General features: G+C 36.8%; 1 protein-coding gene across 1 annotated transcript; it reads left to right on the top strand.

Annotated features, from left to right (window-relative positions):
• The first annotated feature begins 6,636 nt into the window (after nucleotides 1-6,636).
• dkk2 (dickkopf WNT signaling pathway inhibitor 2) lies at nucleotides 6,637-21,923 on the top strand. Its single transcript, XM_079850066.1, has 4 exons — nucleotides 6,637-7,149; nucleotides 17,518-17,668; nucleotides 17,749-17,871; nucleotides 20,408-21,923. Exons 1-4 carry the CDS (start codon nucleotides 6,952-6,954, stop codon nucleotides 20,656-20,658), a joined length of 723 nt encoding a protein of 240 aa, XP_079706192.1. The 5' UTR covers nucleotides 6,637-6,951; the 3' UTR covers nucleotides 20,659-21,923.
• Nucleotides 21,924-27,869: the final 5,946 nt, after the last annotated feature.

Here is a 27,869-nt window from a genome sequence, read left to right as displayed (position 1 = left end):
ACCCAATTACTTTCATTGAATGAACAAAAACTTTTTTTAATGTTCAGCAGAAAAAAATTAAATCATACAGGTTTGGACGACATGATGGTGAGCAAATGATGACAAAATAGGTGAACTAACCCTTTTCCATGTTTAAATACATTCCACAGAATTTATTCCCCCCTCAAAATCAGTGCGGAAAATGCAAAAATGTTGCTGATCCCTTCTGGACCTGATGATGACGTCAAGTGTCATTTGCACTAAAATTGAGTGTTAAAGGCCGTTGACCATGTACTCAATATACGGCAAAACTCACAAAAACAAATGCAGAGCTTTACTAGCAGAACAAAACACACACACACACACACCGGTGACTTTGTGTCTGATTTACATTTAAAGATCTGTCTGTCTATAATCAAAACCCTATTCCTGACAAACCCAATCAGGAGTCTACACTGCTATAATTATACAACAATAATTGCACTAAAGTACATTGTGCTCTGTTGCATTTCAGCGTGCTATTAACATACCGAAACGATAGCATTAAGTTGTTTTATGGTTGACTGGATTGATTTAGTGGAATATTTGTAAAATCACATTTTATCATGAGAGCGGTTTGGGGTCTACAGTATTTAGTCATGGGACATCGTAAATCTAAGCAGATGAACTGGCTCCAAGCTGCAGCTTTCTGTGTAGAATGTTTATTTAAATCTACTATGTAGATAATACAAGATGGGGTACTATTCACATTTTGAAATAATTCTACCTTATATTAAAGGTAGTGTAGACAACTAAAAAAAATAAGTTGAACGAACTTGATTAAATTAAGGAAAACTTTTCCACGAAAATGAATTACATTTTTCCAACAAAATCTAATTTGTTTGAAATGATGTATTGTAATCTTGTTGTATGAACTTAAATTCATTCCTGCTAGATAAAGTTTTGTCAGGTTGACTACATTTAATTTTTGCCCTGCCTAAAACATTATAATTTTAGCTAATTTGACTCTACAGTTATTTCCAATGATAGAACCTACTAGCATTCAATTTTATTAAAACCACTTTTTACAGAGTAATATTGAATATTACTTATGCAGGTCTGCAAAAGAGGTTTAATGCATGTATATTGTATACTGAGTGCCCCCAGCCCTAAACTAAACACAGTCGCCACTCTTCTGCATAATGGTAACCACAAAATTCAAAAACATTACAGAAAGTCCTCTAAGTTTCTAACATAACTGAATATTAAACACTAACATTAACTAACAACATCTTTCCATTTACAGAAAAACACATAAAATAACACTTTAATCCCTAAATTTACCCTCCTAATGCAGTTCCTTGCAAAGCATGCTGGGAACTACAGATCCACTGCCCAGTTAGTTGTCAACAAAAATGATTCATGTAGTTTTCACACAAATTAAGTAAACTTCAGTTTTAAATATATTAGGCTGATTGAACACAATTAAATTAAGTTGTGACAAAATATTAAACAATCGTGTTACTTTAGCTTATTTTAATTCATTAAATTTAACAAGAGGCAAAAATTTTTTTTTTTTTTGAGTTGTACACATTTTTGGTTATACTGAAAATCTCTTATAGCAATCAAAAATAGAAGTGGTCTAAATATAAAAAAATTTACATAAATCTTCTGTGGAAGTCTCAGCCAAAAACAAAATGTTCGTCCAATCATTGCATTCGGTCCGATGTCCTACTTGCCTGTCGACATATGTATTTCCATACCTCCGCGCACCTGCTCGCACATCACACGTCATCAGCGCGTTAGACAGACGTTAGTCACCGAGCACCGCAACCGAAACAGCAGCCATCTTTAACAGTTCCGCCTGAACCAAAACAACAAGCTTATTCTGCGTTTACGCCGTGTCGTAACCTTAATTACAAGATGGCAACCTGTGACGTTCTACCCGGAGCTGTTCACGTCCTCAGACTCGGATTTACGCGTTTCTATATCAATGCTATCAACGCCGAAATGAACCTGCAGCAGTCAGGTGGTACAAGTTGTTTACGTTCATTATTATTGTAATGTTATGTGCTTTAAGATGTGAGGTAATTTAACGCCGTCTCTTTGCAGACTCTACTCTGGCTGTGTGTGTTCGTGTGATTTGGAGGAGGCCTGACTTTTTGAAAGTGCTCTGAAGCGAGTGAGATCTTATTATTCCAAAGCTAGCTTGCTATTGCTAGCCGCTCTGAAATTGCCTACCCTGCCTTTAATACTTTTATGCAGAAAGGATGCATTAAATTGATCAAGAGAGGCATTTATAAAAGATTTCTATGTCAAATAAATGCGTTTCTTTTGAACTTTCTATTCATCAAATATTTCTGAGTAAGAAATGTATCACAGCTTCCAAAAAGTATAAACAGCCCAACTGTTTCAACATTGATAAGGAGAAACGTTTCTGTGTGAGTTTCTTTCAAAAACATTAAACATATTACCAAACCCAAACCTTTGAATGGTGGTATACATGGAAAAAACACATTGATGCCTTAGAAGACTTTTAAAATATGCAGTGCTGAAATCAAACTGTGTGTAACTCTAGGAAAACCCCACTTTATGGATTCAAGGTTTTTTTAGGATAACTCATCGAATATTTCTCAATATCTGGCTCTTAAAGGTGACTTTGAATCTTCAAAGCCTGAGGCGTCGTCTTATTAACCCAGATCAGGCTGCTTTGGGTTTGAGTCAGAGACTATGCCTTTAAGGCTGTAATTTAACAGCAGCTTCCCTTCATGTGGTTAACGCTTCACTAAAGAGCGGTCACTGTTATCAATTAGAAAAAATCTGAGTCATTAAGAAGTCAAGAAGCTGCATTCATGCTTCGACCATTCTGTGACTTCTAGGGAAATGGCCCAATCCATCTTCCGGAAAAAAGGGGACACTGTAGGAGCGGTTATCTGATGAGGCTGCGCCCTCCATTCCAATGAGAAATTCCACCAGCAAAGCTTCCTGGAATTTAGGGATTTTGAGGAACAAGCTCTCTGAACCAGCTGACCATGTCTGATGAAGGTTTGAGACGTTTGTCTCTGATTTGAATTTTATTCAGAACTTTCTAAAACATGCAAAATATGTAACAACAACAACAAAATAATACTGCAAATCAGTGATACTGACAAAATCAGTTATCATTAGTAAAACATTAGCTAAATGAAATAACAGGAAACTAAGAGAGTAATTCATTTTCTTAGTGTGTTTCTCTTTAGATTTTTTCATTATTTTTATTTGATTTTTGGGTAATCTCATCTGTAAAACTCTATATAATCGATTGCTAGATAGTAGTAGTATTATTTAGTATTTTTTAATACTTTTCTCAACTGTAAATCTCAGCCCAAAATAATTATGAAAATAAGAAAAACTTTGCCTGTTTGAGATGTGAATTATACATTGCTGCTTATTTAGTCATTTAAGCGTTTGTTTAGGGAATGCAAATCATGGCCTCAGTTTTCCTTGTTGTTTTACTCTTGGCAAAAGATAAAACACTTCTTTTGCGTATTCACTTATCTAGAAAGCCATGACTTCTATCAGAATTTTATGGGTAATTGATTTACAGAAATAAAACGAGAAAACACGCACACCTGTTTTTCATCATTTGTCGAAAAATAAATTCTGGAAACAACATGGTTTGGGACAAAGGTTTTCAAAGGGTTCGAAATCCTAGAAACATTTTTTCAGTGGAAGTGGGTAAATAAATGTTCCAATTTTAATTCCATTTAAACAAGCTGCACTTTTTATGTGCCAGAGATTTATTAATGTATAGACATATACTATACATTTGGCAACCCTGAGGTGGGTCTGAATTTCAGGTTTTATTTGTCATCTTGTGTGGTTGTGCTCAAAATGTACACTGTAAAAAGTGAATAGTTGGATCAACTTAAAAAAATTACTTCAATTGGTAACACCTAAAGAAATGAAGTTTTCTCAACTTAAATGATCACGTTTTATCGTGAAAAACGTGATAATTTAAGTTGAGAAAACTTAATTTCTTTAGGTGTTACCAATTGACGTAATTTTTTTAAAGTTGATCCAACTATTCACTTTTTACAGTGTACATGAATACGCTCACTGAGAAGGACCACATGGAATATCTTAGAAAAAAAAGTATCCCAGATAACACACGTACGTCTCCAATATTTAAAGAGCACTTCATCTGAAAAACATCTGATAAACATCTTTAAAAGAGCAATTTTATATACTTTCCCATCTTAAAGACATTTTCTGAGTGTCTATATAACATCTGAAACGTCTTAGAGACGTATTGCAGATGATCAAGCGCTCTAAAAACATCTTCCAGATGAAAGCATGCACAATAGACGATCTTCGCGATACTGCCACTACATGCAACTGTTTGTGGTCAAATCACCTCTTGATGAAGTTAACATCACAACATTAATTTCCATCAAGATGTGCATACATTTTTGCAATGCAAGAGTCCAGCACTCTGTAAAGTCTCCTCCAGCACATCCCAAAGACTTTCAATGAATTTAAGGTCTGGATTCAGAGGTGCCAATTCTTCATGCTTCCTCCCAACCATTCTTTCACAATTTGAGCCTGAGGAATCTTGACATTGTCATCCTGGAATATGACCATGATGTGTCTTCTTACGTGGTTGTTTAAGAAATAAAAAGATACACACTCCATCAGTTAGGGTTAGAAGAACTGAACACATAACATGCTAATAATCACTGCAATAATGATCCAGTCATTGACTCTTAAGCATTTGCCTATATTTACATCCAAACAGCAATTTTTTTTCTTTTCTTTTTTTTGGCCGGGCAGTGTAGTAAGAGTAGTGTGTTATTCCGCCCATAGCTGTATTTGTGCCTATTTTGGACACTGCAAAGAACATGAACAAATTGAAAATTTCAATGGAGTCTTTGTTAAAGGCTGTTAAGTTTCTTAGTGCTATGCAAATGTTGACCTACAGTGTGTTTATGTTAAGCAAAATAAGGAATAAAATAAGCAGATGTGACCTCAGTTTTGACGCAGATGACATAGTAGATTTGGGCATATGATTAGAGTGATAAGACACACTTCATTGACAGAACAGATGAGTAATGTTTCTCTAATATACCTCTCGCGGCATTATTTCTACTGGAATCAATCCAGTCGATACGGGATATAACCAAGCTGAAGAAGTTGGCACCCGTATAATATGGTGCCTGACATTTGAACTTCTGAGCTGCCAAATTTGAATAAAATTGAACGAAAACAACAACAGCTGATCTCTGCTGTGAGTTTGTCTCTGTTTGTTTTACACGAGATGGCTTGTGTCGATAAAGCCTTTGGACTGTAATGTCAGAACATTACATCGTGGCGATCAAAGCTCGGTTGGCTTATTAACACTGCGGCGATGACAGAATTTCAGAACGCCACCCAGAGTTCTCCGTTAACCTCATTGGAATGATTATTTATTTTTCCTCTGCTTATTCTCCCTTGAACCTGTTCCTCACTTTCATGTCCCATATTTTCCACTCCGGCTGCATTTTTGCCAGTGAGGTTTTGTTTTCGGTGCTATACGTTAGCTGCCAAAAACACAATCCCTATGATTTCATCTTCATAAAGCATGACTGCATTACAATATTACTATATTACAGTTCACTTACTTCCACGCTCCTCCTTCATATTTGATTTATTAATGCGTCCGTCTCATATAATTTATACCTCCAAGCTCAGCTGATTCATAGTTAAAGGTTCAAGCATACACATCTAAAGTGCAGTTTGCATGTCAGCTGTTTTAAATCATCATCTTGAATCTTGTTTTTATCCAAAACTTTAAGAAATATGTTTCTCGTCCTTTTAGACAAGTGTTCTTAAAAATCCTGGCTTTAAGATGAGAAACTCCCAGATTCCATCTGGTCACTGGCAAAGAATTCAAGCAAGGACTCACACTGACATTACATAATTATGTTTGCAGTTTATCAATATTATTGTTTGCTAAACTGCATTTTTTTATTTAATTTTTGTATTAAATATGTCAAAAAAAGTGATACATTATTATTATTATTTTTACTATTCTCTTTTTTACTACACTGTAAAAAAAGATGATATGATCAATAAGTAGTGACAACATATGTTTTTACATTACTTTAACTAATAAAAATAAGTTAAGCAATCTTCAACTTTTTTTATGTTATTCTCAACTCATTTTAAGTCATTTTAAATTAATTTAAGTTGAAATGATTTAAACATCCAAGTTGATTGTACTTAATTTAAGGCAGTAACTTTTTTACAGGATAGATAGATAGATAGATAGATAGATAGATAGATAGATAGATAGATAGATAGATAGATAGATAGATAGATAGATAGATAGATAGATAATACTCTAATTACTTAGTATACAGTACTATTTATAGCCTACTTTAAATAAGGCATCAGATGTAATCGGCAGACTGACTGATTGGAAATCCCATGAAATAGCGTTAGTCGAACTATAGTCTACATCTCTTATACTTCACAGGTTGAACTTAATGTCTTTAAACATCCATAACTGAACTCAACGCAAATGTGCTCCGATGGTTTCTTGATGTCTCAGTGAGTCAGTGTGAACAGGGGCGCACCACAGATCAGTCATCTTTTGTCAATACAGAATGGGGGCGGAGAAAACGCATCCTATAAAAAGAATGAATCCCACCACATGATGAAACTGCGGGCTGCTTCACAAACACTCACACGAGCAGGAATCCTCCTCTCTGCTGCCACTTTCTTTTATTTATTTTTTGGTACAGCATCCCGATGCTTTAAGCTTATCCACATCTTTGTGATTTTATAATATAGTCTATTAAGTGTCTTATAACGTTTTTTCCCCCACTGACAGATTATTTGATGGACACTGTAGAATGGAGTTTATGCTTTTTTAAGCCAAAGTTTGGTGGTCAAAGCACCTAGTGCCTTAGGAAACATCTTATCATCAAGAAACCAACACATTCTCATTCAGAGTAAGAAAAGACTGGGAGGATGCTGAGCGTTACGCGGAGTCGGAGCTGTTGGATGTTGACGCTGATCATCGCGGTAGTGCGGATGGGAGAAACTCAAGGGACCGAGAGCAAAGCCCAGGTGAACTCCATTAAATCACTGGAGCCCCAGATCGCCGCCACTAACCGCTCCAGCGCTTCATATAGCGACATCCCGAAGAAAAGCAACATCCCCGCTCAGGTAAACCCGACACCTCTATCCATTTATTAGAGAGAGAGAGAAAAGAAGCTAAAACCCTTCAGGCATTACTAAATGCATAAGGAAATCACACGTGTCACTTGTGAGCAAATTGTTCGCTGATCTTTTTAAAGGAATTTCTGTCAGTTAACCTACTATCTACAGTTTGTCTGAGGGAAAAAAAAAAAAAAAAAAACTTTTTTCCCAAATTCCTGCAGTCACAACCAGATTGTCCGAATTTGATCAAATATGTTTTAAACAAGTTTTTGTAATTTCCTTGTGGTATATATATATATATATATATATATATATATATATATATATATATATATATATATATAGCCTACTAAATACACGTGACAGTGTTTTAGCAGTCACAGAAATCATAACATCACCACAGCAACTGTAAAGTTGTAATATTTTGTGGTTAATGAAACCTGAGCTAATTTTTTATATTTGTACATTGCACTGTAGAATTCATTTTTCTGATCTTTCGTTTTGCATTTTTGTTCATTAAAGGAATGTTTTGACAAATTGTAAATTACATTGTAGATTAGGATCTCACGCCAAGATTTGACTCCATCACGTGCCAAAGAGAATGGCTTGTAGCCTATATTATCTTTAGCTCATAGGCTAATCAATTTGTCAAGGCTCAAACATTTGTGTTATTTTAGAAAGTGATTAAGGTAGGCTACACTGTAAAACATGATCGTGATTTTAACAGTAAAATCCTGTTAATTTGTTAACGGTAACTTTCCTTACGGGTGAATAACTGTAATAGATCTAACCTTACATTTAATGTAATTTTACAGTAAAATACTGTCAAATTTAAATTTTCACAGAATTCCCTGCATGCCACTTAACATTTGATGTATATTCGTTGAAATAACCTAAAATGTTGCTACCTTATTTTTTATGGTAAATTTCTTGCAACCACAGCTGCAATTATTTTACTGTAAATTTCACTGAATTTGTTTCTGGAGTGTAGCCAGTATTACTTACAATTACAGTTATCAGAAAGGGTTTATTGTTGGTCAGTTGAATGGTCAGTATCCTTTTGAAAGCTTTATATTTCTAGCATGGCAAATCCTGGATTCATACCAAGCTCATGATTTATTTACTTGTTTTAAGTGAATAAATAAAGTCACCCATACTATTACTGCAGATGAAAATCCTCTTTGCTATTTGGTTTTGGTCTTGGTTATGTCTCTCAGATCAGCCGTAAATATGTAGATGTTGTTTTAATTGAGAGCAGACACAATTGATTTGAAGAAAAAGAGGAGGTGATGGGATTTTTCTCCCTCTCATATCCTCTTTGGAGTGGGAAGATCTCCAGTATGCAAGTTCCCTGCCAGACCCTCATCTAAACAATTGCTTTCAAATATACCATCTGCATAAACGCAGGTGGTCTAGATGATCAGAGCACTGCCATACATGTGGAAACTCCTACAGTCCAATATTAGTTAAATGTCATGCTACATTTAGCTTCTTATCCAAATGTAGATTGCTAACAACTTTGTAGATTGCAAACAGAGCGACTATTGTCTCATTTGGAAGTTTCCAGTTGCAGATGGTGCTAGACAGATCTAGAACGTTTTATACTTTGGGGCGACTCTATAAATCTAAAAGAATTGCGTAAAAAAAACATGTTAAAAAAATGTTATACCCTGCTGAAGAAATAACTGCTTAAGCCAGCCTAACTTGTTCTGCTAGTCTAAGGTGGTTTAAGGTGCCTGACCAACTAACAAAACTCCCCTAAAACCAAACAAACCATCTTCACCAGCAAAGACTTTGGGTGTATACAAAACCAATTTAGACTGGTTTAAGCTGTTTATTTTCTGCAGATCCGATCGCCCGAAACACATCTTAGTACCAGGTGTAAACAGGGCCAAAGAAACTTGTAGTTGTATGTAAATTATGTAAACATAGGGTTACATCTGTTGTACTGGAAACTACCATGTCACACCATATCACCACAGAGTAGGCCTACACATCATTTGCATGAATAAGAGTTCACAGTGACAGTGTATTAAAATTAATAACAGATTTGAAAGAACACGTCATGTGGATGCAGTTGAAACTTTCTTGATTGCAATTGTATCTTTGAGAATTTTCTTTAGTGCTAATGCTTTCTTAAATTGGAAATTGAAAACAATATAGACATCCTGTTTTTGTGCAGTTACAACATTTCATGATGATCAGCCATTGACATTGTCTGCATTTTTGTTGATTTTTCTTATTGCTACTTTGATAACATAAGATGCATGTTATGTTATGATGCACCAAAGATGATGCATGCTACAAAGATGATGCATGCTAATTTCAAGTTCCTCAATCAAAATTATTGTTTTTTAATTCCCCCTTTGGACAAAATTTAACAAAATTAGGCATGCATCCTCACAGCAAGCTGTTGTCAAAGTTTCATTGACTTTGGACTTTGCCACACCCAAACATTTTATTGAATTTTATTTGGAAAAAGCACTGGCAAATTAAAAACATTTTGTCAGCTGTTTGATACATGTGAATTAACAAGTCTGGGAAGAGTTAGTTCATTATGATAGAATTTTTCCAGACATCACACCTCATCAGCCCGTTTCACGCAATGCAGTTAATGCACTCTTTGGGCCCTATTTTAACAATCTGAAACGGAAGTATCAAACACGAAACGCAAGTAAATTTGTGGGCGGGTCCCGATGCAAATCTAAAATGGGTTGGTATGAAGTAGCTACATTACTCATAGGTGTGGTTTGGGCGTAACGTGAAATAAACACATTATGAAATCTCACATTCCCTTTAAAAGCAGGCACGCTTGTTCCATGGCGGATTGCTATTATAACGGCGGATTTGCCAGGCACACGCCAGGAGCGGTTCACAGCCGAGGAGACCGACGTTCTCGTCAGGGCCGTAAAAGACAGAGAAGTGACATTGTATGGGGATGGGAGAAACCCACCCAAATTAGCTTCGGTTAAACAGGCGTATAATAATTTGGGTAAATGTGTAAGCTAGATTTATGCCTATTTTTTCACATCTTTATAGCCTGGGAAAACCTAGACAACTTCCGGCAAATTCAGATTTGCTCAAGAAGTAGTCTGGCAAAGAACTCATTCAAGCCCATTTCCATGACCTAGAAATCGCAGCACCAATCAGAAACGTTGAGGCGGGCATTACACAATGACGATCGCTCTGATTGGTTTTAGGTCTATCCAATTGCGCCCAAAAGCATTTGAGCGACGTCCGTTCAACTTTTAAATGCATTACTATATTCAAATTGCAAACACATGAGGACAGTCTCCATGAAAGACCCACTGGCAGATGAACGTGCTACTACATTTCTCTCCGAAATGGTAGGAAATTAAATTAGATTTAATAGAGGATTTTAACTGACATGATGATTGACAGGGCAGTTTAAGTGACAGGATGCACGCGACAGATCCGTCCGATAAAGATGACAAAGTAGTATGTCCCAAAGCTTGCCTACTTTTTTGCTACACATTCAAAAGTAAATACCTTTTCTTCACAAAAAGAGTATATACTTTTATGGCGTAGTGTAACTTAGGCGAATTGGGACGCAGCATATGGCTTTACACGATGCCGATCGCTCTTATTGGTTTTAGGTCTATCCAACTGCGCCCAAAGGCATTTGAGCGACGTCCGTTGGTGACGCCCCTTTGGAAATGATTTGTCTATGGAGCTTTGCCAGACCATAACTCTGAGAATGGTCTGGATTTAACCAGGCTAACATCTTCATAGATACCACAATGATTTCCCTCGTGTGGAATATTTTTCCTTGTAATTATGTATGGTTTGCAAAAATGGCAACTGCTGCGTCTGTGTAGATGAGCGAAGCAAAGTGTATGTGCGTTGTGCACACAATACATTATGGCCAAGCATGCGCCCTTAAAATAACGCGGCGCTGACTTTAGACTAGGTTTTTCCTGGTCTGTGGCGGAATTGTTTTCTGGAACTGCAAAATAGCACCAGGTAACATTTGTGCCAGAACACTTTTCGCTGAACCGCCCCAGGAAGCGCAAGTTAATTCCCTAATTTACCAACGTGCATCTGTGGAGGGAAAAGTCCGCTGTGCGTCGGGTGCAAAATAGGAATGATACATGCGTCGGTAAAGTCAATTGAGCTGGGTGCAAGATAGGGCCCTTTAAGTTGTTTGTTCATTATTATAGTAATGTTATTTACAGACATGTAAATAACAAAAAAGACACATCTTATTTGAGACATGAGGTAGTTTAATGCCGTCTCTTATCTTATGCTTTTAAAGCTAACTCCAAAAATTGCCTACCCTACCTTTTAAGGTAAGAACTACAATGCAAATGACATGAAGAAAAATAAGGAATTAGCCATATAAGTTCTGCAGGTGATTGAATATCTCTAAAAGATTTAATGATGGCACTCAGAAGTGTGCCTGAATTTAATTTGCCATGATGTCCTAGTAGTCACTTTTCCTACATTTTTCTCTCCCATCTGGGCGAGCTGTCTAAAGAATGCTTTACATTTTTATATGTCATTACACAGCTGCTGAAATGTTTCCTCTCAAGTCCTCTAACTCTCTAACGCTCAAGGATATGTTGAAGATTATAACACAAGCTCCCAATAAATCTCCCACACTGGCGTACTCCCAAGTGCTGCAAATTAGGCAGGCAAGAGAAACGGCCACCCAGTTTCCTACATCCGTCCTAACGGAGACAAGCCGAAATCGGTTCGCCGTTTCGTGCTGTAAGTAAAGCTGGCTTGTAGCCATGATGGAAGAGTTTTATTAGTAGCAACAACTTAATTAAAATGTGTCTAATGAAACTCATGTCAGATGCTGGCTTGACGTTGTCCATAAATCACCAACAAACCGAAGTCGCTCACTTTAGACGGTTAAGAGTAAATGTTCAAGGGGGGTTAATGGTGGTTTCCAGTTGTGGGCAACCAAAAAAGAGGGATTTTGGGATTGGCAGAACTTGTTCACCGCATTAACCTCTCGACTAGAGGAGAAGAGGCTAGTATTCTGCAAGAACACGAGAGCTGTTTCACATCAGTGCCGCAGCTTTGGGACTTTTAGCTTTTCCTCTTATTTAATTTGACGCTGAGGTTCCGTTAACGAGTAGGAGCGGGGCGGGGGATTGTTTGGGTCTGGCTTGTAAAGAGGCGAGGTGGGTCGCCCTCTCCTGCTCCCTCTGAGGTTAAGTGACTGTTTAGTGATGCTAACGAGCTGAGAGAGTGAAATAAAACAGGCAAAGGTGTGGCGGCTTTTTAGCGCTAACCAGGCTAATCATCTGGATTTTACTTTCTTTGAGGAACTAGACAGCCTGGAGGATATAATGACCATGAGTTTCTGAACCACGATTTCATTTGCCAAGGCATGATGTCGTATTTCTGTAGCATTCCCAGAATTCCATGGATGGAACGGTTAGCATCCAGTTTAGCCATGTTAGCCATGCTAACTGAAAAATTACAAAAACAGAACAATATTACTAAAACTAAAGCTGCCCCGCTAAACACCAGCTTTACCTGGTTGTGAGTCAAGCCAGACCAGCTAAAGACCAGCTTGGCCAGGCTGGGAGACAGACTTAAACCAGCTAAGATCAGCAAACCATCTTAGGATGGTTTAAGTGAGTTTTCTCAAAGATTTAGCTGGTTTATGAGGTGACATTGTATTGTCATTGTATTGTGTTGTGTGGCATCAAAACAATGATAACATAAATTACACCACATTTGTTTGGGTTTTTGTTGCACTTGCACCAGTCTTTATTGGGAAGAAGAGAAGAATAAAATTACACATGTATACTTTATTGTGACAATAAATACCCATCACATAATTAAGTAGGAACTCGTATTCCCACAGCCTCCATATTTGTCAATAATGCCTTTAAGGGTTTTCTACAGATATGTTTTGAGTGCTGGTGAGATTAGCCTTCAACTTGCTTTCCTGTGCAATCTGATACACATAGGGCCATGCCCTTTGAGGGTGGATAAGGTTTGTTTGTTCAGTGACATAGTTTATTTTACTCTTGAAAACCCTCTCAATTCACTAACACCATTCATGGTGTCAGATGTCAGCTTTGCTTTTGCAAGGTCAAGTTAAGATGGGCCCCGGGGCCCTAGAGGAACATGTGTGTGATACATGGGTTTTATGTGTGGAAACCCTATTCATGATCTCATAGTCTGTTGTGTATATGAACTTAGATGCGGGTTCAAAGGAAGTCTTGCATTCCTATAGTATAGATGAAGATGATTCTTTTGTAAACTGTCGTGTACAATATTTACTTTAGGCTCAAAGCTAGCTGATAAAGCATTTGTATTTGCTGCAGAATTTTTTTAATATATACTGTATCTCTCTCTCTCTCTCTCTCTCTCTCTCTCTCTCTCTCTCTCTCTCTCTCTCTCTCTCTCTCTCTCTCTCTCTCTCTCTCTCTCTCTCTATATATATATATATATATATATATATATATATATATATATAATTTGGATTATATAAATTATTTTACTTTATATATATATATATATATATATATATATATATATATATTTATATATATATATATATATATATATATATATATTTATATATATATATCATACATGCATATCTCATTCGAATTACATAAATAATTTTTCATTTATAATATATATTTATATAAAATAAAATGTATTTTACAATAAAATGTACAATTATTTATATAATTAGAATGAAATATGTGCATATATATGACATCATATATAAATTATGTATAAATTAATATTGTATATGTATATAATTATACATATTATATATATATATATATATATATATATATATATATATATATATATATTTGAAGACAAGTTTATTATTTCATTTTTTTAACGTTATGCTATTTTATTTTTTATATTATTATTTATTTTTTAAGTGTAAACCACTAATATTACAGTATTTCCATCTATCTATCTGATTATATTAATCGATTTGACAGCCCTGATATAAATACTGTTTTTTTTTTAATAAAAAATAGACTGCAAAATTTTTCAGCCAGTTTACAAATCTGCCTGCTAAAGTACTGCATGCTTATCGGTTGCTACTAGCTTGATAAGACGTGACATAGTTTGGGTATTACCTGATATAAATCCTTAAATGCTGTTTTGAAGGCATGAGGGAGAATACAGATAGGGAGATGATTTTCAAAGGCATGGCACGTTTAGTCTTCAAAGTCCGCTTTTTTTTTTTTGCTAGCATGCGAGCGGTGACACAGGGGCCGGTGGGCATCCCTCATCGCTGTCTGTCTCTGAGCTTATCATCTCCACACTTATCTCACACATGAACGTATGGGAGGAATAAAAACAGACCGTGGAATCAATGAGGGATGAGGATCAACGAGTCGTATCCAAGAGCTGGCCGGGTCATTAAAATCCTGATGTGATGACGTTGCCAGATTATGTGCAGACACGTCTATGTGTCTACATTGGCTCTGGTGGTTTATGGGATGCTATGGAGAGAAGGGTATGAGATGCGGGTGAGTCTTGCAGCTTTGGAATCAAAATTTGTCTCATCCACTTCGTATCTTCAAGTTGACATGATTTAGCCGGAAATCTGAGAATGTTTACATCTATGCACATTATGAACTGAACAAGGGGGTGTTTACTACATTCATTCATCCACTAATGCAATGCACTCTATAACTTTCTAATGATGCAGCGTATGAATACTGAATTTTGAGGTCAGTAACTTTTTAGTATTTAAACATTTAATGGGCTTCATTTGTTCCTCATTCCTCTCGTGAATGTATCGTTGGTGGTTTGGCTGGGTTTCATCATGTGTTTTCAATGTTACCAATTCTGTTACTTGCATAAGAAAGGAAGGTTGCCCTGAGGTCTGTCGATCTACAAAACAGAATCATTTCTTTTGTTATTAGATATTGAGATCCCCCCCTTCTCAGACCACATGTTTTGCATTTGACGCTAAACTGAAGATTGTTATGGGTGATGTAAAGCGTTTCTTCACTGGCTGGTTTCTTTTCATGAGTTTGTGATTTGTATAATGTATTGTCAAGGTCTCGGTCTCATCCATTTGATCTTATATTAAGGTCATTTAGCCTTATAATAAGGAGCCGGGTCTGGTTTGCTGATTTTGGAGGGGTTTGGGGCACCTAGACCAATTCAAACCAGTTTAGCCTGGCCTAACTTCATTATAACTCAAAGGAATGCTAATATAAAACATAATATAAAATTGCATTACAACTTTTCAGTTTAACCACATAATGGTTTATGTGCTGCATTCTGGTTGTTTGGTTATCCTCTTGAGCATCCATATACACTTACGTATTGTATATAATATTTTGATTATCCTAATGTCTCTGTTTTTCAGAGAAATTAATCCAAAATGTATAATGTCCACAGATTTGTGGAAACTCATATACGAACAATGTATGAATGTATAGTATACAATTCATACAAACAACTGGTGTCATCTTGCAAATCAATTATGGATTGTAGTGGAAATGAACTCCGAGGACTCCAGTATTAAGATTACTGTAATTTTGTTTCAGTGTTTGTCTTGTTTTAGTTAAGTGTCCATCAAATGCACTTTACAAAATCTCGCAGGACGTATTCAGTCATCATTATACTTTTCGCTAACTGTTTCATGAATACTGTGAATTCAGACATGCTACTCGTCTTACTACTGTTTTTCGTCTACTATATAGCATGGAAGTAGGCATATTCAGATGCGGGGTATGTTCATTTTAATTTGTTGTTTTGCGTGTAGTTTCATCCATAATTTCCAGCTGTCACATAAAAGTCAAATATAGCTGGCGACAGGGATGGTTGATACTGGGGATCCAGAGTTGAAATAATCAAATCTAATAAATTGTAATATTTTCTGTTCCTGACTATTTGACGGCATCATTATCCTCTTATTTACAATTTATTTCTTGTTAATTTTAATGTTTGTGACCAGGGCTTGACATTAACTTTTTTTTTGCTCACCAGCCACTGTGGCTAGTGGTTTTCTAAAGTTATTAACCACTCAACATTTTCACTGGCCACAATTTTAACATTGATACCATAGGGAAAAATTGCCATATAGATATTTTTTATATTATCTTATAATTTGGCAATAGGTATATTAGGCTGCTGTCACTTTAAGACCTGACGCACGGATTATACTGTGACACATGCGCTCTCTCTCTCAACTGTTTACGTTCACTTAAAACATAAATGACTGTGTTTATGTAAATACTCACCAAGACTGGCATTTTGTCATTATTTTGTGTGTATTTGACTGTTTAAGTGCAATAAGTAGCGAAAAATAACTCAATTTACTACTGAAAGGCGGCTTTATGTGCCGCACTTTGGGTGTGAGCAAAAAATCTGCGGGAATGAGTAAAATTATGCGCAATACGTGCACTTCCACGCTGAAATTCAAGCCCTGTAACACCACCGATATTCATCTGGAGCAAATGAAACGAATGAATGTTTGTGTGTAACTCGCTATCGGAGAGATAGCAGGTGTCATGTATCTATTCTGTGGAAAATGAGTATTGGAAGATATCGAAAAATCTATATTTTTGACAACACTACATTGCACTTATTATTTCAGATGCCTTTTTGAAAGACTACTATTGTAAAAATGTATAAGTTATGTATAAAATTCAACCTGACAAAGTGGCTAGTAGGAGTGACTGCATTACACGGGTTGGCAGGGTTGGCGGGTGTTAATGTCAAGCACCATTCATGACCTGTAAGTGAGACATTCATTTGACAGACTATATACACAATTATCACCCTTCATTCCTACTAAGGAATGTATAAAGGCTCACTCTGGTATACTAAGGGGCGTCGGACTGGGGATAAAACCAGTTCTGATTACCAGGGCCCCAAGGGGAGAGAGGGCCCTTGAAAAGTCTGGAATATATTTTATTTTACCTGGATATTTTCATTTCCTAATTAAATTTCATAATGAAAGTCAGATGAAATGTGAAGTTAGTGTATTGGCTGAAACTTGGCTGAATTACTGACTACATTTTGTATACAAAAAAGTAAAGACTATCTAAGGTCTCACGGTCCCACCCCTTGCTAATGTGCCAAATGGTTTAGTCCATCTGCACGCATTTTGTTTATGTTAGTTAGTTGAGCATCTGGTGGAGCGCAAACTTCAGCTGTAGAAATGTCTTTCTCAAAGAAAGCCAAATCAGGCCACCAAAAAAGAAAGGAAAGACAGGAGAAGGAAAAATGAGGGATATGGGGGCCCATCAGGACTGCCTATGCATAGGGCCCGGGATCTTGTGCTACGCCCCTGGGTATATTTCAAAAGTTTTTGTTAAATACTGTAACTAATGAGTGTTGAAAACAGGGTTTGTTGGAGAAGGACTGGACCTGATCTGTCGTTCTCATTCTCAGGGTTATCCATGCAGCAGTGATAAAGAGTGCATGGTGGGAACTTACTGCCACAGTCCCCAACACGCCCCGTCCCGCTGCCTCACCTGCCGCAGGAGAAAGAAGCGCTGCCACAGAGACAACATGTGCTGCCCTGGAAACCGCTGCAGCAACTGTACGTTCTTCTGTTGATATCCCAGTGTCTTTATACTAACTTGGGGGAATTTACAATGGATTTCTTCTGTCATTCCTTAGATATCTGCATCCCCATCTCAGAGAGCTTGCACAAATCACCCATGGAGGAGCACAACACGCTTCCTATCAAAGACAAAGGCTGGAGGAAGAATGGCAAAGCTCAGGCCAAGATCTCTCTCAAAGGTGAGGAACTGACAATGTCACAAATGTAGAACCGTGTTTTTTTTTTTTTCGGACAAACTTTCCAGTGATCCATTTTCCCTAAAAAACACTCACTGTGTATCCTGAGTTCAGGAAGTTACATATGATTTCAAGCATGTGCTTTTCTGTCTGGTGTTGTGCGCTGTTCGTATCAGACTGTGGGCGGTCTGTGGCCATCTGAGACTGAGAGTGTTTCATATTCATACTCACTTATGAACAATGTCTGCAATGAGTTGATTCACTGGATGTGGTTACATGCATGTGTTGAGGGGGACGGCGGCCCACAACTACATGAAGCTCGTATATCTTGAAGATTTAACCACAGCGGGAGGCCGGTGTGGGAAGGATCACGATGCTTTTTCCTCACCTCTGTATTCTCGCCTCGGCTCAGTCACGCTTTCAAACAGAAATTAAACCACTCCAGATTTAGACTGAGCCATTTGAGACACACTAAATGTTGTACCGACTGCCATTTAGAATAATTTATGGACTAAATATGGACTAAACAAAAGACGATGGCAACTTTCATTTCATGCCAACTTTAACCAGCTCTGTTTCTAATTTTGGACAAGTGAACAACCATTGGAAAATTGCTTTGCATTTGTTTGTAAGTAGATCTATATCAGTTGCAGTGACGTATTTGGTTGCACTTTGTTTTCTGATTTCACTTGAACGTTGTGGAGAATATTTGCATGAGTGACAGACAGAAAGGTCGAGTGTGCGTAAGATTCACCTTGGACTGGGTCTGGCATAGAGTGGTGCAGGTATGACATCACTTTGTAGGCCAAAACGCAGAAACGAGTTAGCATTTTAGCACTTCCGCTTCCATCGTCCCGAAGTCAATGGGTTTTTTGAATGGGGTTCTGGTTAAAAGGCTGAAATAAGGTCTGTGGTGAACACAAGCTCTAAACACTTTCACGTTTTATTCTACGACATAAAATACGTCAGTATTATCCCACTCGTGATTTTTTTTTAAGCTGTTACATGTCTTGAAAAAGGCGGTTGCTTACAAGTGGCTAAATGGTTACAGAGGTCGTCGAGATTAAACGCAGAACAGGGAAACGCAGTCCGCTTTTACAACTCGTTATGGTTATAATTGTGCTCTTACAAACTATTCTAACTCAAACATTCTGGGGAAATGTTTTTAGCTAAAAACTGAAAGAGTTGTCAGAAGATTAGTGATGGTGATGTTGAAGTCGTGGGACCGTGGTGTAGTTTGTTTATAGCCTACCTTTAGCTTTTTACTTTTTACTGGCGACTGCATTTAGGCTTTGAAATTATAAAAGTTGTGTTCATCTGTGATAATTATCTTGATGGACAAATCGTGTAAGTATCATAAACTTTTGTTGATCACAGAGCTTGTTTTTTTGCGATAATCCAAAAGCCTATGGGAAAATCGGACCCTATTGGGTTTATGGAACCAGTGTGATGCTAACTGCTGATTGGCCTACAAAGTGACGTCATACTTGTGCTATAATACTTAGTCGTGATGTGACGGAAGCGACAGATCTTTTCTTCTGTATTGTGACATACATCCAAGTGAAACAGTTTGTCAAAAAAAGAAAAGAAAAAAAAAGTGGTTGTTGATTGGGTGGAGGCAGATCTGAATGCAAGCTTGCAAGATTGTAAGAAAGGGGCAGGGTTTACTAGGACATTTTAATTAAACATTGCAAAAAATAAATAAATATAGACGAATGGAGGACGGTGAACTTCCATTTCACGTCGACTCTAATGTCATAAACTGTAGCATTTTAGGGATTAGTTAGGGAAGTTCAAATAACCTCTGACAGGCTAGTTACATTGAAAGCGAACATTTCCTGGCTAATATTATATTCCATATACAGTTGCTCTGGGAGGAACTCATAAAAACGTTGTTTGCAGAAAATTATTTTTTGTTAGAAATCTTTGTGTCATTATTTCCTTGTTTGATAGAAATGTGATATATTCTTTTTTTGTCAGCTGAACCCCTTTGACCTATGGTAAAATATTTACTTTACCGCAGTGTTTCTCTTGTTCCTTGTCTAGCGATGCCAATATATGGTTGAATCAGCCTGATCTCACGGCAATTCGTACGAATTCTACAAGGTGGCTAATTCGTACGAATTCATACGACCTCACTCGTACGAATTCGTACGATTTTTGCTAAATCGTACATATTTTCCGAATTGTCAATTCGTATGAATTCATACGAATGACCTACCCCTGACCCCGCCCCCTGCTCCATGTTGCTACTGTCACATGACCTACCAGCGTAAGTTGCGTCGCTTCACTGCCATTCATAAATCCTCAACCCGTGGCCTCATTGGATAGTAAAGTGTTCATCGAATGCGCACATCAGAATCTCGCCAGAAGTAGTAGGTCACTTTTCGGCCACTGTTTTTCGAATATTATGTAATCATACTGCATACTACTGTTTTTTGCATACTATATAGTAGGGAAGTATTTGATTTCGAGCACAGTGCATTACCACTTCAGTTTGAGCTACAGAAATGGCACTGACGTCTCCCTTCATCTGCAGGTCACGAGGGCGACCCTTGCCTGCGCTCGTCCGACTGCTCGGAGGGCTACTGCTGCGCTCGCCACTTCTGGACCAAAATCTGCAAGCCTGTGCTGCGGCAGGGCGAAGTTTGCACCAAGCAGCGCAAGAAAGGCTCCCACAGCCTGGAGATCTTCCAGCGCTGCGACTGCGCTAAAGGACTTGCCTGCAAGGTATGGAAAGACGCCACCTCCTTCTCCAGGTCCAGGCTGCACGTGTGCCAGAGGATCTGAGACGGGAGGCCCCTGGAAAACAAGCCGCACCTTGGGGCCCCTGCGTCCCTCTGGGGGAGGAGTGGGCGAGGGCTCCTTTCTCCAGGACTTACTCAGCTGTGATAAAGGGAGAGATGCAGATGAATGTGTGCCAGAACGGGGTGGGAACGAGCCGATATGGTGGACGCTCAGCCGTAGCCGTACTCCGTGCTTCTTTTCAAGATTATTTGCTGGAGGTTTATTGATCTACAAGCCATATTTATCACTGATGTGTTTGATGCAAGCGCTGGCGTATTTCGGTATGCCTGTGCTGTCATTTTAGTATCATTTTCAATGCTCTGATTTGGTTAATTGTTTTTTAGTCACTAAATATTTCATGCACATATGATAGTTTTTTTCCACAGCATAACCACTAAAATATTAACTAGGTTTTTTGGTTGCATAATTGCAGACTTTGATTTCTCGATTGCTAATAACTGTGTGGAGAGCAATTTTAATTTTTAGTTGTTTCTGTCTAAATTTCAGACTTCTGCCCTTCTGAAAGTGTACTTTGAGTTTTCTTGTATAAAAAATGATCTGAAATGTGTACATGACACCCAAACAGAAGAACAGTAGTATGTTGTCAAGGTAGCCACACACTAGTAATGCATTAGCCTGAAAAATATGATCATTAGTTCAGATTTACTCAATAGATAGCATTTTTATTCTGTCGGAAATACTAAATCGGTTCTGATTATCAAGGGAAGTTGTTTACAGTTTGAGTGCTGTACAGTGAATGTGCAGATGCTTTTATGATAATGGCATCATGAATCATAGTCCGTACTTTTGGTTTGTAAAATTCCACACCACATTTTAGCTAGAATAAAAAAGAATAATAATTAAAATCTAATAAGCTCTTATATTGTAAATAAAATGCAAAATTGTCGAAATGTATTTAAGAAGCAGTTGTATATCATGTATATATTGGTAAAAAGGAACAGATGGGGAAATAAAGTAGCGTAAAGAGACGTTAAACACGTTTTACTTTCAACTTACTGTTTGTCATAGCATGGTGTGAGATAATTTCCTCAAGCTCTGTTTTACACCGCATATCTGAAAATCCCCACGCAGAACTATATTAAATTATTTTCAAAACGCATTTCTTCACAGAGCTCATGTTGTGTATTTGTTTAATGTCTGATTTCCTGGGTTAGTCCTTAACTATGTTCCTGTTGTAACAGTGATTATGTCTCATTGTGTATTTACAGTGATTTAAACAGATTAAAGAATGTATTTTGTATTACAAGCATTTGGCTGCTCTCATATTTTCAGCTCTGAACCGAACAGCTTCTGACGTGAATGATATCTGTTTTCTCTAATACAGCCTGAGGTGAGAAACTTGAAGACAATTGAATTTATAAAATTGATATTAACCAGCAAAGACATATGCCTTGAAAAATATAGCCTGAAAAATGCATGATTTGTGTTTAAAAACAAATAATATAAGATACAGTCGTTGAAATAGGAAATTTAATCGTAAGCTTGGTGAACAGCTTTGGAGAACTCGATATTTTCCCATTCAAAAAGACAGGAGCTGAACTTGCATGACTGAAACAGCTACCCCAGAGTCGTTTCAAAGATGGCCGCCGATAAAACGACTCGAGTGAGGGACTTTGCTTGATAATGTGATGGATTGATGTATAAATTTGATTTATTGTGTTAGCAAAGACTTTGTTAAAGGGATATTTCACCCAAAAATTTAAATTCTGTCATTAATTACTCACCCTCATGTAAATCCAAACCCATAAGACTTCATCTTCAGAACACAAATGAAGCTCTTTTTGATGAAATATGAGCCAGTTCTGTACTCTCCATTGACCGCTACGCAACTACCACTTTAATGCTTCAAAAAGTTCATAAAAAGATCACTAATACATATGAATCGAGCGGTTTAGTCCAAATTTTCTGAAGAGACACGATCGCTTTATATGATGAACAGATTTAAATTAGGCTTTTATTCACATTTAAACATTGATCAGCGAACATAAACAGAAGCTTAAACGTAACACGAGAATGAACCTCATTGGTTCTTGCACGTCATATGTTTTAGCTTCTGTTTACCACAACTGGTGTGTGATATGATGAATGTTTATATGTGAATAAAAGCCTAAATTCAACCTGTTCTTCATATTAAGTGACCGTGTCTCTTCAGAACTTCAGAATATGGACTAAACCACTGAATTCATATTTTTGAAGCGTCAAAGTGGTAGTTACGTAGCTGTCAATTGAGGGACAGAGATGTCTCAGAGTTTATCAAAAAGATCTTCAGTTGTGTTCCTATGAACGAAAGTCTTACGGGTTTGGAACGAGTAATTAATGGCAGAATAGACAGAATGACAGAAAATGGCGTGTAAATGGTTTCAGCATTTTCAATTTTGGGCGAACCAACCCTCTAAGGTATCATGAGGTAAATGTCAGATTGCTTACAGTTACGTTTTCTAATTACTGTAATTTACCTTCTAAAAAGCCATTTACGAAGCTGTCAGCGTTCTGTGATTAAGTCTCAGTGGTTTTATACGTTTTGTACTTCTATGACGTTATTTGCGTTGACATTTATTAGCTAATACACTTAAGGCTCTTTATGTTGAAAATAAGCAGCTTACATGCATTTTCCTTTTCTTCTCAATGGCCGTTTCACGATTAGCTTAACGGCTATAAGTCTAACATGTCAATAAAACATGAAGACTGGGTCCTGTGTTTCTGGCAGACAGGTTACGAGTAGACGAAAGAATATAAAATGTCTAAGGTAACATGACAAACCACTAGCAAAGCTGGAGCGGCCCATTTAACGCTCGACTTATAAGCCTTGATGTTGTTCATCTCCAACTTTTAATATGTCCTTCGAGAGCAAAGGAAAATCAACTAAAAATGCATGTGCAATGTTTGGTTTAATTATTCACACTTCATCAGAGCTGTAAATCACGGGCTTAATAAAGTAAACCTCGTGGCATAAATCATGCTATTGTATGAAGGTTCATTTAACATAAATAAAGGTTTTAGTTAGAATTTTTACTTTCTCCCAAGTAACACGTCAAGGGTCATCGCTAAAATTCAAAGGACCTGGGAATTTCTTGGAGTGTGTGAAATTGTGATGAATATGATAAAAAGTAAAACTGGAAGAAATGTCTCTAGACATCTAACAAAGTTGCATGTGGCAGCTCTACAAACATTGCGCTATACTTCTTTCATCAGCTGAAAGATTTGATTGCTTTCATTGGAAGTGTTGAAATAACAGGGACTTTCCACATTCATTCCTTAAAACACCTTGAGAGTGCAGCACATAAATTATTATTTTTCAGTTTTAAACAGATCAAATGTTGTCCTAAAAAACAATTGGTCATAGTGATCTAGGGCTAGTGAAAATCATTCTGAGTGCTTTATTTTTATGGACCATTAAAGGACCTATAGCGTCTGATGTTGCAGCCCATAATAAATATTTTTCTCCATTTTTTGGACAGTCTAGAGGCACAACCTGTAATAATTATGAAATACTATCTTTTTAGCTCATGGTCAACCAAGTCATGCTGTCCAGGCGTTCGTATTATATTTCACATGTGTTTTGAATTCTAAATAATGACTTGTGTCTTAAGCATTGGGTGGGCTTTTGGGACCTATAGGTAAGCATTGTTCTTTGCTGAAGCTATCTATTAGCTCGGATTCATAAAAAGGTAGAAATTCTTTGTCCCTTGATGGTCATTGAACCTCAAATCCGAGTTGAAATATAATGCTGACCAAAGCTTTTTTTTTTTGTGCACCGAAGCTGAAAAGAATGAAAGTTCGTAACAGTCGGCCACCCACTTGCACAGAGCAGCAGCCATAATCTGCTAATTGGTTCATAGTGATGACTGCGGCCCAAAGCGGCTCTCTCCTCCGAGACAAATGTGTCATCGTAATCCAACACAGTTGTTAGCGTTGGCCCTCCGTGTGACTGTGCATGTGCCAACAGGCTTCAGTGTCGTGTTGACGGATGGAGGGCCCTGGTGGTGTGCCCGAGGTAACATGTGGCACACTTTCCTGGACATCAGATGTGGAATAATGAAAGTCAAGGCCACACAGACACTGGGGTGGCAGATGAGACCCCACCTAATACTGGGAAAATTCACTTTCTTTGTGTCATTTGTGTCTGCTGTGATTTTTTTTTTATTTACTTTTTTCCCTTTTGGCCCTTTGGGAAATTTTACAAGCTGGGTTTGAATGTGCATCGCTTGCATAAGAGCATAAGAGCAAAAGTTTTTGTTTTCAACTTTATAAACTCTAAATGTTTGAAATTTTATTTTCCACACCAAGTTAATGACATCTGTGGCTGAAATCCCAAAGATATAAAAGTTATATTCACGGCTAAATTTGAGATTGATTTTGGCTGACCATTATGGATAATAAAAAATGATGCTTACAAATTGCATACCCATATTCAAAACATATAAGACAGATAGACAGACAGACAGACAGATTATAGATAGATAGATAGATAGATAGATAGATAGATAGATAGATAGATAGACATATTATATATATATATATATATATAGATGATAGATAGATAGATAGATAGATAGATAGATAGATAGATAGACAGACATATTATATATATATATATATATATATATATATATATATATATATATATATGTTATAGGTAGATAGATAGATAGATAGATAGATAGACATATTATATATATATAGATTATAGGTAGATAGATAGATAGATAGATAGACATATTATATATATATATAGATTATAGGTAGATAGATAGATAGATAGATAGATATATTATAGATAGATAGATAGATAGATAGATAGATAGATAGATAGATAGACAGACATATTATATATATATAGATTATAGGTAGATAGATAGATAGACATATTATAGATAGATAGATAGATAGATAGATAGATAGATAGATAGATAGATAGATAGATAGATAGATAGATAGATAGATAGATAGATAGACAGATTATAGTTAGATATATAGATCGATCGATATAGATAGATAGATAGATAGATAGATAGATAGATAGATAGATAGATAGATAGATAGATAGATATTCACTATGACCTTTAAAACTGGAGTTCTGTCCACCTGAGTTTCAGTAAAAGACTCAGAGTTTCCATTCTTTTCTTTTTCTCTACTATGACATAAGCCATTTTTCTTATGATTTTTAAATCATTTCAATCAGGCCAACCCTACCACATGCACAGAGGCCAAGAAACGGGTCATAATTTTTTCAGAGTTTATCCAAACACACTGGCTGCAAAATGCCAGTCCCTTATTTCTGGAGCACATCCTGGTGAAACAATCCCTCATTACTCCACACGGAGCAGAACCCGTCAGACTGCCAGACAGGAATTCCAAGAAGTCGTGTACGTGTCATAATCCAGCTGTGTATTTTTTAATTGGAAGACAAAAATGTTACAATTGGGAGAATTTATGAGGCAATCTGTCATCATTAGATTGACCAGATCTTTGGTTTTACTGTATTTTAATTTCGAATTTCTCGCAAACAGAGCGAATATCAAACGTTCTGGCCACAAGCTTTTGAAAGAATCTCAGCAAACGAGATTAAACATGAGCGATATTATCTCAATATGATTAAATGTCAGCGATGTTATCTCAATTTATGTTTGCAAAAGATCACAGTGAAAAGGAAATATCACTTATGTGGCTTTCTTATGTCCAAACACAACAGATCCAGTCTGACAGATCATGTAAACATCTGAAGAATGTCATGTCCATCACAGAAATATATTTCATTTGAACTGGACGCTTCAAGTTTGGTCAGAGGGTCACTGCATGAGTACTTCGAGCTCAGGCTTGCATATCAGTTTATTCCCACATGTACCAGACAGTGGTGTTTTAAAATGAGGAGGCAAAGTCCTCACATTTTTCTTTTTATATATCAAATGTAAATCTATGTCACGGTGAACACTTAATTTTGGTTAAATAAACATTATGTAAAAAAGAGAGACCAAATACAATTCTATTTTGTATTTTTACATTAACTATGTAATGTTCTGTTTATTAAAACCAAGTAAATATAATCAATTTAGTGTTTTTACGCATTTTTACATGTGACTTTCCCCCATTCATTCTCAATCACCCTCCACCAAACCATCCGCGCACAAGTCCAAACACAACTGATTAACAGTAGGATAATGTTATGTGAGTCACAGAAATCGAAATATTTCTTTATTTATTGAATGCTACTCCATCAGTTCGAACATTTGACTTTGTTGCACTTGATGAGTGGTGAACATTACGACTTATTTGTAGCCTACCCTGTTTTGATTGATGCCAGATGACAGTAAATGATGTTATGCATCTGCGAATAGAGATCAGGTAATTTAAATCAGGGATCAAAGGATCTGGTTTGAAATCCATGTATTTTAATAAGCCAAAATAGAGATTACACAGCCATAATCAATTTTCAATAGGCTAATTGAATCATGACCATATTTTACTCAAGAGAAACCTGGGATAGGCTGAAGCCAGTGTTTGAAGCCCCCATTAAATTGCTTGGTGAGCCCAGTTTTTATTTCTGATAACCTCAAAAATAATAGACATAAATTCCAATTCCACAAAAACTCCAATTTATTTAGTCCATTTACACTGGGGACATGTCAGATTTTTTTCTAATTGACAGCATGCCACAGACGCTGTCCATAAGCAGGAAGTTGAAATTAACCCAGAACATTACTTCACATTCTTGGTCCATCAGCTCTCATGGTTCAAATTCATGTAGAAATTCACTGAAAAATGAGAAATAAAAACAGAATTGTTCACCCTGGAAACCATTAGCTTGTCAAGTAAAGACCACTTTTGGTTTTAAGAATGTGTTTTGTCTGGTCTGATGTGATTTGATGTGGGATTTTCAGTTCAGAAAGGAGGAGAACTTCGTTTGACAGTTTTAACAGTCAGCGTCAAGTCAAAGCAGCACAAAAACCGTTCAACAAAACCACATCATAATGCAAAAGTCAAAGGAGCAGAAATATCCATTAGGCCTACAGCATTTGTTTACAATATGTGAATTTATATATATATATAAAAAAAGGATATTTATCCCCTCCCATGGGAACTGAGTGCCACACAATCAGAACTTCTTTGTTCTCGCGCTAACCGTGAATTTCACCTGTAACCTTGTGAAGTAAATATTAAAGATAGCGATGTCCATAACACTGCAACTAACCTAA

Source organism: Squalius cephalus (genome assembly GCF_949319135.1).
Source record: "Squalius cephalus genome assembly, chromosome: 2".
Classification (NCBI taxonomy): domain Eukaryota; kingdom Metazoa; phylum Chordata; class Actinopteri; order Cypriniformes; family Leuciscidae; genus Squalius; species Squalius cephalus.
This window is presented reverse-complemented; position numbering and strand designations above follow the sequence as displayed.

Excerpts from the sequence above, each read along its gene's own strand:
- dkk2 (XM_079850066.1), top strand. The coding sequence starts at position 6,952 with ATGCTGAGCGTTACGCGGAGTCGGAGCTGTTGGATGTTGACGCTGATC. Across the intron at positions 17,669-17,748 it reads TGGAAACCGCTGCAGCAACT|ATATCTGCATCCCCATCTCA; the intron begins GTACGTTCTTCT and ends GTCATTCCTTAG. Across the intron at positions 17,872-20,407 it reads GGCCAAGATCTCTCTCAAAG|GTCACGAGGGCGACCCTTGC; the intron begins GTGAGGAACTGA and ends CTTCATCTGCAG.